The sequence below is a fragment of the Stegastes partitus genome, unplaced genomic scaffold (genome assembly GCF_000690725.1).
Source record: "Stegastes partitus isolate 25-593 unplaced genomic scaffold, Stegastes_partitus-1.0.2 Scaffold720, whole genome shotgun sequence".
Classification (NCBI taxonomy): domain Eukaryota; kingdom Metazoa; phylum Chordata; class Actinopteri; family Pomacentridae; genus Stegastes; species Stegastes partitus.
This window is the reverse complement of record NW_007578451.1, coordinates 56,417-68,566: the sequence shown is the minus strand read 5'-3', so window position 1 is coordinate 68,566 and position 12,150 is coordinate 56,417. Positions and strand designations below refer to the sequence as shown.

The 12,150-nt window shown below is 42.6% G+C and overlaps 1 protein-coding gene across 1 annotated transcript in view; it reads left to right on the top strand.

Moving 5' to 3' along the window:
• Positions 1–2,601, top strand: part of LOC103364124 (microtubule-associated protein 4-like) — a 123,149-nt gene extending 120,548 nt beyond the window's left edge. Inside the window, exons 15-17 of the mRNA XM_008291145.1 lie at positions 89–198; positions 361–553; positions 2,227–2,601. Of these exons, the coding sequence (XP_008289367.1) occupies positions 89–198; positions 361–553; positions 2,227–2,231 (308 nt within the window). The 3' untranslated portion in view covers positions 2,232–2,601. The remainder of the gene's footprint in view (positions 1–88; positions 199–360; positions 554–2,226) is intronic.
• Positions 2,602–12,150: the final 9,549 nt, after the last annotated feature.

Sequence of the window (12,150 nt, the reverse complement as noted above, 5' to 3'; positions counted from 1 at the left end):
TCAAACTTGTGCTCTCCTGGACTTTTCTTCTCTTTAAACTCTGTCTATACAACTGTGTTCTCATTCCAACCTTCTGTTTTTACCTCAGGTGGCGGGGACGTGAAGATTGAGTCGCATAAGCTAAACATTAAAGCTAAGTCTAAGATTGGATCCCTCGACAACGTGGGGCCAGGAAACGGACAGACCAACGGACACAAGGTCAAACACAGCGGCTGATGTGGACCTACCTGGTTCTGCTGACTCACTGTGCTGTTACTGGCCGACACCACTAGATGGTGTGGTGGCCTGAGAGCTGTACGTTTAACTGTGCTCTTTCTGTGTCTGTCTGTCTGTCTGTACCTGCTCTATATTTGGCTGCAGGAGGAGAAAACAGAGGAGAAAACATCTTCACCCCCGAGTGGCGCTCAGACAACAGGACCAGCAAGCGTTGCTAAGGCAACAGCACCAGGCGGTGTTGCTAAGGAGAACGGCGTGAAGGAGCCCACACCCACTCCTTTTGGGGGAGATGGACTGAGGGAGCCCCTTAGCATAGACAAGCGTGTCACTGAGACAAGTAGGTGTAAACAGATCCGTCAGTTTTAACAGCATTTAAAGGCTCATCTGAGATTGTATCCAGCTGACTGGTCGCTGAGTAGTACCCCTCTAACTTATGGCTGCTACACCTGTCAGACTTGATGTTTGTCGGGCACATACGAGTGCAGCCCAAAAAATTAGAACATTGTGAAAAAGTTTAATATTTTCCACCAGTCATTTACAAAAGTGAAAATGTAATACATTCTATGTTATTATTTTTGATGATTTTGGAGATAGTGCAAGGTGGATTGGTGGTTAACAGCGTTGCCTCGCAGCAAGAAGGCTGCTGGTTTGCGTCCCAGTGAGGACACCCGGGATTTTTCTGTGTGGAGTTTGCATGTTCTCCCCGTGCAGCGTGGGTTCTCTCCAGGTTCTCCGGCTTCCTCCCCCACAGTCCTAAAACATGTTGAGGTTAATTGGTGATTCTAAATTGTCCGTAGGTGTGAATGTGAGTGTGCTTGGTGGTCTGTCTCTAAGTGTAACCCTGTGATAGACTGGTGACCTGTCAGGGTGTCTCCTGCCTTCACCCTGAGTCAGCTGGGATAGTTTCCAGCCCCCCACAACCCTAGTGAGGACTAAGCGGTGTATAGATGATGGATGGATGGATGATTTTGGAAATCCAGTTTACTTAACTTTTTTGCATGTTCTAATTGTATGAGATGCATTAGTATATAGTTCACAATACTGGCAAATTTACCACATAAAACAAATGACAGAAGTAAGACCCTATATCTGGAATCTGCAAGCCAGCAGTTGTGGAAAAAGCATCAGATCCTTTATGTAGGTAAAAGCAATAATACAGCAATGTTAAAAGACTTCACTACAAGTGAAAAGCCTGCATATAAAAGTCCTGCTCAAGCAAGAGAACACAAGTATTAAAAATGTTAAAGTATAAAAGTAAAAGTACTAGTTTGGTCCGTCTGACTGATACAGTATTATATACAGTATAACATTATTAGGTCATTAATACTGAAGCATTAATGTGTCTGCAGCATGTTACTGTTGTAGGACTGCAGATAAATCAGAGGTTAATCTGACATTATCCACTCTCATGTATTTCCTTTCACCTTTGCTCTTGTGTTTTTGTCTTGAACATGTATGTACGCTGCTTCAACATATGGAAGAATCCACAGGTCATCAGCTCTGCCTCGGCCATTATGGTTGCTGAGCTGTGACTTGACAATCGCTATCCTTGGGTTTATCTGAAGGTCAATTGCAGAAACAGTTATCAATTTGCAGATGTTGTGCATGCATGTGAGTGTGTCTCTCCTCTCTGCTACGTGCCTAATGAAGTGGTAAAAATAGCACACTTTGCTACCAAATGAAATTATCTGGAGACCTTCTAAGTGAAGTCTTAGTGGATAAATTCATCTCCAGCACCGCAGCTGGCCTCCAGACTCCCTGAGTTCAGAGGGACAGCAGACTTCTGCCACCTGATGATGCCAAATTGGGCCTAATTGATGGATGGCTGTAGCGCTAATACAATAAAGCAAAAGGAATGCTTTCTAATTTGGCCCATAATTCATAAGAACCTGCAGCAGACAGTCACAGCCTATTAGGTAGAGACCATCTGGACGGCAGCATTAAAACTCTGGAAATTTCCAACCCCGTCTCTGCATCATTTTTGTTTTCTCTGTTTCTTTCCCTCTGCAGACTGAGTCCCAGTGAAATGCAGATTTTGGTGGGACTCGCATGGCGCTCGCCGACCTGCCAATCAACTGACCAACCAACCTACCACGGCGCAGTCACTTCCCTCTGGCCCCGCCCTTCATCTCGCCCACCGCAGCACCGAACTGACCGATCACCTCTCAGTGTTTCTCTGGGGTCTGCCTGCCAGCTTCCTGCTACAAACCCCCCTGACCTCTGACCTGTCGACGCCCTTTGGGTTGACCTTTGACCCTGCCTACCACAGAGAAGAGCACTTTCTGTTTGTCTGTGTTTCTCTGTGTGGGGTTTCCACCAGCTTCTCGACCGATAAAATTTCCTCGTAAGCACTGATTTAGATGACTTAAACCCCAAATATAACAACCCCAATGCAATAATCCCACTATCACAGTCAGTGCTGTACTACATATATTAAGCCACTTTTTTCATAGAATACTCAACCTGTGAGTCTAAACACTTGCCTGAAATCACAGTTCTGAGGCTGTTCTGGTCCCTCTTACAGGCTGTCTCATTTCAAAAGCCCTTTGATTTCCCACCCTTGTTAGCGGATTCATGCTAACGCTACTTTCTCCATCCCCGGTCCATCTGATATCTACAGCACAGGTCTCATTATAGGTCATCCTACAGCTTCATCAACCATTATATCACAGCATTTCTCTCAGTATCATTGCACCAGTTTGTCTCCTCGACATTCATTATAACAATGCTTCTTTATCTGTGGACAATTGATATCATGATACTCACAGCTAGCAGCGATGGGTGCAGAGAGCACAGACGTATTATAGAGTAGAGCGGCTTTGAATGGAGATTTCAAAATCAGCACATAAAATCAGTGCGGATGCTTCAAGAATGTAAGACAATTCCTTAGTTACGTTTGTTAAGTCATGATGAAAAGGCTTCAACAAAGCAAATGAGTTTCAGTACAATCTGAAACATCATTCAATGATGTGGTTAGTGCATGATAATCATCAGTGCAGGACGGGGAGGGATACGGGAGCAGTGCTGCTTCTCTGGCTCAAAAAGATTCGGCACTGACAGCATGCATTTGATCGTGGAGCCAAATATGTTTTTCAAAGTTAGGACCAGTCTGACCTTGAAGGAGCGAATGCAAATTCAGGCTGGTGGAATGATCTCGAACTGGAGTATTTAACCCTTGATGATTAGTGTAGAATTTTTAGGTGAGACCACCATCTGCTGCACCTTTTAGTCACGGAACATGACAGGATTAATGCACTGTATGTTGTTTGTAGCACATATTGCAGACAGTGTCAACCCCTGGGCTGCTTTGTAAAGGTTCAGTCACATCAGCACAGTCAATGGCAACGTTTAGAGGCAAATTCAAAACAAATCTGTCAGGATCTGTGGATCGCTTGAACGGTTCACATCGAGTTGAACCTGAGTTACTGACTAATTTGAGCCAATGCCCACAAGCAAGCTGTCTTGACAGTGCATCAGGAACAGAGAGCTGCAGTTCACAATGGAGGAAGTTACTTTGGCTTTAAAGCTGTGTTGAACCATCAGCTTTAATTGAGCCCTCCTGTGTTGAAATCTTAACTGTTCCGCAACAGAGAGGAGATGGGAATCAGTGGTACAATCAAACAGTTTTGTACAAACTGTGAACTAATTGTACGGAGAGCAACTGTGCTAGCAGGCTTGCAAGCTCAGAGTGCTTGTTCTCCCCTCCTCAGTAAGTGATTGAAAATTATGTACAATCAGGAGAACAAATTGCGAAGGGCAGAATAAATGGCACAGTGCAGAGAAAATAGTAGCTCGGAGTGCTGTTGTGATGATTGGCACAAGCATGCTCTTTGCTTGCTACAGTATTCAATCATTGGAGTATTTGCTCATATATCACAGCATAGACATGTCTGGGTATTACCACCCTGTGGGAATGAGTATGGTGCTGTGGCGCTATATAACAGTCATGCTACTTCCCATTCACATCCTGCAGATGAAGCCGAACACTTTGCCAGGACAGTCTTTGTTGATCAAAGTATGAAAAACAACCAAAAAAGCACCTTAAAGAAACAACTCTTTCAGTATAAGACTTACAACCCTCAACCTTCATCTGCAAGTAAGCTCACATACATGTGTGTGTGGCTTTGGTCTTCTCAGTACGACTATTGCTGCCACCACACATGCTTCTCCTGCACCACCTTCAACCCATACACCTGCACCCCCCTGTGAGGGACCCCAGCAGTCACCCTGTGAGCTGCATTTACCAGTTCGTGTGCGGTTATTAGAGACAGTCAGACAAACACTCTCCTTCTTTTTTGCGCACATGTGGCACTTCCTGGTCATGTGGTTTCACCCCCAGTGGAGAGGGGCGGGGCTGCAGAGCCACGCCCTCTCGCTCCGTCCTCCCTCTAGCCGGTGCGTCGTAGAACCCACTCCGTGAAACCTGCTAACTTTCTGCACACAAACACACACAAACACACACACACATAAAGCACAGATCGATACAGGAAAGCACACACATGCTTGTTGGTGTGCACAGAAACACACACACACACACAAACAGTATAATACACACAAAAACACAGATCAGCAACCTGAAATAAAAAAAAACGGTATGCTGTTCGTTTCTCTTCTCTAGAATGAAACCAACTCTTTATTGTGTTTTGGTGGTCTATGCTGATATTGTTAAAACAATGATGAGCTGTGTCGGTGTGTTGTTCCTGTCATAGTCATTGTCAGACATTTTCATCATAGGCTCACCTCACGCCGCCTCCCTTCTCGTCCGTTTCCTCTTCCTGTGCCTCACTCCAATTCTCTGACAGCAATATAATGATCTTAGTGGGGAAGGCCTCCTGTTACTTGCGCATACACAGGACCGTTCAGACAGACAGACAGACAGACAGACAGAGATGGACGGACAACAACCACTGACTGTAGTTAGGAGAGAAGAGCAGGTTCACATGCAGGGAGAGCTGCAGTTAAAGGGAATAATGCTGCATTCAAGGCAACTCTGAAGTTGGAATTTTCTTTGTAAGGAGTGATTTATTTATACTAGACTCTGCCTAGTAGATTGAAACTACTAAAAGCTACAACCAAGACATCTGTGGTGTCTTTTAACAGTAGCAGATGATCGAGTTTCTAGTTATTCTGGCGTGTTTTACCCTACATGAGTAGTGTAAGTATGTGGAAGTAATTTACATTTTTGTTCAGATAGGTTTGATTTTGTAAAGCATATTACTGGATGAACAAAAACAACAAGCGATTCTTAAAGGTTTGGAAGAATAATTTAAAAAATTCTAAACTGGACAGCAGGAAGTGCCCACCTCCAAAATGCCATGAATGCAGCAGTATTTCAGCGAGGCGGATCCAAGAGCGGCCTGCGATTACTGTTGTCGGGACCATCCGACGGGGTTCGAAGTAGTCGTTTTAATCTTTTTTTGTAAAATACAAATCCACATTTTAAGCTATGAAAATAATCACAGCACACACTATAGAAATAAACCCGATGAAGACCATTTTTCTCAGTTTCTACAACTGTTAAAAGTCTAAAACGATCCACTGTTGGAGAAAAGAGGTGACTCCTCTTTTCAACCTGATGTGTTTTATTGGAAGAAATCACCTAAATTCAGTTTCAGACTCATTTTACATGCTGATAACCCGACACTGTGACGTGACTCTGATTTACAGACCATGAGCGTTGTTGTGCATCACACCAATAATAGATAGAAAGGGCCCTGTCTGCTCACTGTGCTTTAAAAGGCTGGGATGGTCTCCGCTGAAAACACTGAGGGATGGGTGACGTGTCTGTGGCGTGCTGCCGTAGTTGTCAGATGTGTGAAGTGTTACTACTGCATCCATCCTGTAGAGAGCGCTGCTTAGCCTCTGGAAACACTGATAGTCTGGCTCTGTGACTTAACAAAGGCTGACTTAGAAACCTTTACACCACCATTAGAGAAGCTACAATACAGTTCATTACTGTCCTCATTTAAACTAGCACTATACTACTGTGTCTGGAACACTAAATACTATTGGAAATCATCTACAGCTCCCCCCTGAAAACTCTAAAGTCTTGTGCACTTTGTTCATTTCTTGATGCACTCCAGTGATATAAAAGTTGCTTTACTGTATATTGGTAAAACATTGTCAGCTGTGTCCTGTACATGTGTGCTTCTGGGAACAAAAACAGTCTTGGTAGTTAGATCAAGTTATGATAATCAAAGAGCAAGTGATCAAATAGTCAACAATTAAGACAACTTAAAGCACCGTATAAGCATATTTAATATTGTACTGTTCCCTCCAAATCATTCCCATGAGTTGCCTAAAAGTAACACACGTCACATGGCATATGTGTGGGTCATATGTGAAAAGAATAATGTGAACCTTTCTTCGGGAACAGAAGAGCAAAGGTATGAAAGCACTTTGATAGGCGTAGGCAGTGGATTGTGTACATAAAGATAGGAAGCAAGTTGTAGTCTTATTGTGTGTAAGCAGCTCAGTGTAAGAGCGTGCGACCGCGTGACGGGAGGAGGCCGGGGTCACGTGACTCGTCGCCGCTCCTTCATCTCGGTCGGCTTAGTGGAATTTAGTGGAACTTTGGTGTTGTGCTGTTGGCTATGATGGTTTAACTCTCCACTCTCCAGTCCGCCCTCATGTTGTTCCTGTTATAACATTCACTGGTTCTTACGTTCTGGCCAAGCTGCAAAGTCACGTCGACTCAGTGGGTCCATTTGTGTTCATTAAAGGGCCTCACTGAGCTTTAAAGAGGTCAACAGCAGCCTTATTTGATGTGTGCTTAGAGGACTGGTGTCAGAACTACCTCTGGCCAAACATTTCAATCATTTTCACCCCGTTAGCATACAGCATGTTCAGTGATTTTAAGGGATTTCCGTTATAATTATACATTTAAAAAGGCAGTAAATCTGCAAGGTTTATGACCCAACCGCCCAACAAAGCGGATGCAAGATTAAATGGGTATGACGCACTTTAAAGGACTAAAGGTCAGAAAGACTTTCAAAACACTGTCTTTTTGGTTTAAATGAGCAGTTAGCAAGTATCTAAAGTTGCTCTGTCTTACAATGAATGAGTCTTCAGGCCATAAAAGTAAGCCTAGTTCCAGTTAACCCCTTCCACCAGGGCAGCTCCTGTACCCAGATCTGCTATTAAAATGCAACGTGCTGCTATGTTTTTTTTTGAAAGTTGCCAAGCTGGGTGCATCCAGGGAAGAGGTCAACAGTGCTACTGTGATTAAATAGATGTACAATTTGCTGTGCCACATTTCTGTGACATCTAATTTAGTAGGGTTACAGTTCTGGATGTTTTAAGGCTGTTATTGACTCTCTGATTTACAGTTTTGATTCGATGGAGATGTTTGATTTTCACATCTCACTCTGACCCGGTGATGGGGACACAGAGACTTACTGAATACAAAATGTAATAACGGGTCACAAGCCCAGAAGTATTTGTTTTGGCTTCACAGTTGTGCAGCTGTTACTGGATAAATTTTGGGATGTTTCTTTAGCTGGAACTTTGAAAAAATAGCCTTGAGCTTGAGAGGTTAAGGGCCATATGTTGCAATCTTAACGAAATTACACACAATTTGTATACATCCATTTTTACAACAAAATTTTAAATTTGAAAAATATTATTTAAACGGCAAGTGATCTGCCCTTTCATGCACATTTTAACTTTAGACAGGATCTAGAAAATAAACAACTGTGGGGCCAAAATGAACAACTTTGGACTAAATGGACACTTGGGAGAAATTTAAAATACAACCTGTTAGAGAGCAAATAGCTGCATTATAACAGTGAGCCAGTAAACACAATCCATTTTAATAGTAGTAATAATAGGCAACCTCAAAAGTCTTTGCATCCTGTCTGCTGCCCAACAGAAATAATTATGGTTCCAGGCGTCCCTTTAAATATTTAGGAAGGAAACCAATGCACCAGCGTATTAATCACAGAGTTAGGACTTCATTATTACTATGGTCAGGTGGGAGGTAAACCTGAATCTGTCGCTTTGCAGCTTGGACAAAAAGTAAGAACAAAATTCACTCCAATGTCTGTTCACAACTGTTTGAATCCCCCAGTTATAGCGCTTGAATACCACCCTTCCACTAGTATCTCACACTGTCCCTTGTAAATAGACACCACCATGTTTTTATCACTCCAGAAGTAACTCGAATTAATTAAAATCAAACAAAACAAAACAAAAAAAAACAGAAAAAAAAAAAAACAGAAAAAAAAAAATCTTACTTCTTAACAGGGTGTTGTGGGTGTTGACAGATGAGCGTTCACGTTCATAGAGCTGTTACCGTTAAGGTTAATAATAGTATTATTATAAGGCTGAAAGCATAAGAAAGGAAAAGTGTACTTTTTCTTTTTCAGAGTCTGCCTTTTTTCCGCCAAGAAAAGGGCTGCTGAAGTTTCAAGAATGTTTTTAAAAATGTATTAAAGATGCAAGATTATGAATACATGTATGAGGTTTGTCTCTGTTCTGTTTTGGAAGATAGATCACATATGACGCACCAGATATTTACCAGATTCAGGCAGCAAGACAAGGCAGTGTGTGTCACGCTGGCTTTGGTCTGTAGGGGAGAGGAGGTTTGCAGAAAGAGAGCTTCAGAATTGAGGAAGAAGCAGTTTGATTGGTTTGTGATTTTGGTGAGAAACGCTGTGACACACACTGTCCAGGCCTGTCTTCTGCCCACCGCCACCCCCTCAGTCAGACTAACAGTAACCAGACTTAGTCTTTTGGCATGTGGTAGAAAGTAATGTCCTGTATTAGACAGCTCCTCTATAGACACCTCGACATACCTACCAACACGGGACGGAATTAGGGCAAGTCTTGGACCAAATTCTCAGTGTCAATGAGAAAAACAATAAAGGAACATTTTGGACTAGTGTTATTAAAAAATTAATCAATAATTGCTGAGCTCAAACAAAGTCTTAAACGCACCTGGAGAAAAAGTTAAAGGGAGTGTTGGTAGATATGCACCTGGAGCCCCATCGCTCTGTCTCCCACCTACAGACGCTCATCAGCACCGCAGCACTGAAAAGCAGCAGATTTTAACTTGTGTGCAGCAGCTGCCCAGTAAAACCAGTTCTGTTCCAATGTGGAGGGGGAGTAGAAAATGTCAAGTTTGTGCTGAAACTGTACTCTGTATTTTGGTCTTCTGCGTGCCCTTACTTACTTAATGGTCATCTTGTAATAGAGGTGAGAGGCAGCAGGTAAAAGAGAACTTCTTTTCAGTACTGTGGAGTGGATCCGCTGTAGTGTGTGCTGTGTTATTCTGTAGGGCACAACACCATAGCAAGAGCATGCAGAAGACAACAAACAAGCTGCTGGTTGTTAGAGGCATCCGTCCTATTAGGTAGAGCTCATCTCCCCCCCTTCAATTCTGAGTATTTGGTATGAAAGAGATGTTCATTGTGATTAATTGTTAACTAGTGATGTGAATATTAATCATGAAATAAAAAAAAAAGATGAGCAAAAGATCCAACGGTGTCACTGCTGTGTTATTTCTGCACACATTTTATTTTTTTTTAACATATTGACTGAGCTTTTTAACCAGTAGAAGCTCACTGGCTGCAGCAAATGTTAAGTTTAGAAGGAATTTTGAAAACTGAGGTCACCAGTAAAATGTCACACACTGGTCAACATTCAATCCACAGACAGGTATTGCTAAACAGTGGTTTGTATGAGGCAAGCGGCAGTTCTTGAAGAGACTTTTACCAGAACACGAGCAGAATATCTCCAAAAGAGCAGATTTTGTGGGATGTTGCTGTTATGCAGTCGTTACCATCCACCTAAAAAGGTCTAAGAGCAGAACAAAGCCATGGTTCAGTCTTACAACTACTTGAAGCCTGGTGCTTCAGGTCTGATCCTACAGAAGAGCTACTGGACCACAAAACAAGTGTCAGAACACACAGTGGATCACAGTTTGCTGTATGAACATGCTGTCCGCCAACAAAAACACCTGCAATGGGCATTGAAGCATCAGAAGTGGATCATAGATCAGTGGAAGAAGGTGAAATCTAAACTTCATTGAATTGAATACACGATGCCTCCTACAGCCAGGACATGATACACAATGATGACATTTTTCTGTGCTCTCTGTGAAGTGATTGTGACCAGAGAAAGGTCCAGAGAATCCAGGAGGTCACAGAAAAGTCTTTGACAGGACAATGCATGCAGAGCGGCGAGGACATACACACACCACATGGTTGTAAGAGCTCTGAGCAGCAAGTCCTTGGCTTGATTCCAGCTCTTCAGACCATTTGCTGAACGTCATTCCTCTGGTCTCTCTTCCACATTTCTTGTCTCTCTTTGCTGCAGCTGTAAATAAAGGCACAACAATTCCCTCGCCTCGCTCCCCACAAAAACATAGATGTCGTTTAATTCTGAGTCTCTCCCCTTCGTCAACATGAGTTCCTTTAGAAACATCTAACACCCACGTTTCAGCTGCTGTCTTCAGATGTAAGGAGACGACAGAGTTCAGGATTCCTCATTCACAGCAGAATTTTAATACAAAGGGACACGATGAACTATCGACGTGCCTCATTATGCCCTCACCTTATTAGGAACACATTTTCAGTTTTTGTTGTTGTCATGAAGATCATAATTATATTCTATGTTTATTATTAAGGTCACCCGTGTCTGACACACAAAGGGTGGGTTCAGAGTCCTCCTACCCACATCATTCTAGGAGCTTCAGTTAAAAAGCCAGCGCACTTCTCTTTTAACGTTTTGAAGACATTTCACCACTCATGGTTTGGATGACTGAGAACCCACATCTACCTACTTAAGATCATGAACTGTGTTCGCTCCATAACCACAGTTTTTCATATTATTTTAACTGCCATCAACAAGCTCAAGAACAGGATGAATATTTCTGTCATGCCAATTAGAGAAGTACGTGACAGGATTTTTTATACAAAGCATCTACTTCTGATTCTGTCCAAGTCATTCTTCTCCCAAATGGGCCAAAGTAAAAGGCCTTCATTTCTCTATTTCTGGCTTTTTTGACCATGAACAGGGACTACAGCTGCTAGCCAGGCTCACAGTGATACTCTAATTCTTCAGTAACTGAGAAAAGAGAGGAAAACACACCAGCAAGAGAGGACGGATAAGGACAGTCTGAGGCCAAAGGTCAGCAGCACCTCAGGTTTGCTGCTTCTTTCTAATTAGTCGGCAGGTTTGAAATGCCGCTTGATGGCAGGTCTGTCTGAGTCCTGACCATGGATGACACTGGAAACACAGCTCTGCCTTCAGAACGTGGCACTTAGACCCTTTGTTATACACAGAAGTAGGAAAGACGAAAACGTTTCAAGTTGCTGTCTGTACTGAAGTCAGACGGTGTCTTGGTGTCAGACTGGAATAAAAGTTTGAAAAAGCAACAGAAAGTACATACAAGACATTTGTTTAGTGGTCTGATCCTGGAAAGATTCGGAAATCTAGCTGAGAGAGAACCTCTGCCTCAATATAGTCAACAAGAATGTCGGTATTCTACAATTCTGTTTACTTTTCTGGGTTTTTTTTATAGAAGAGCTCTGAGGCTCTGTTGGAGGGAATTCTCCGAGAGGCTCAGCAGCATCCAGGCTGCAGCTGATCCCCTGCAGCCTGATTCAGAACATTCCCATCAAGACAGAGTACAGTGGTATTATTGATCATTGCTCTTACAATGGAAATACACTGAATTTCTTTCTTATTTTATTTTTTATTTATTTAACAGAAATATTGACATGTGTATTATACAAAAAAAAAAAAAATTAGAAAGGAAAAAAAGGTTCATGGACACTCCCCATTGTCAGTGCGGTCGAGCCTTCAGTGGAACCGACTACTTCTTTTAACCCATGTAGGGTCCCAGCCTGAAGCCTGAGCTTCCCTTTACAATAATTAGACTTAGAATAGAATTAGAATAAAACTTTATTGATCCCTTCGGTACAAGACCTC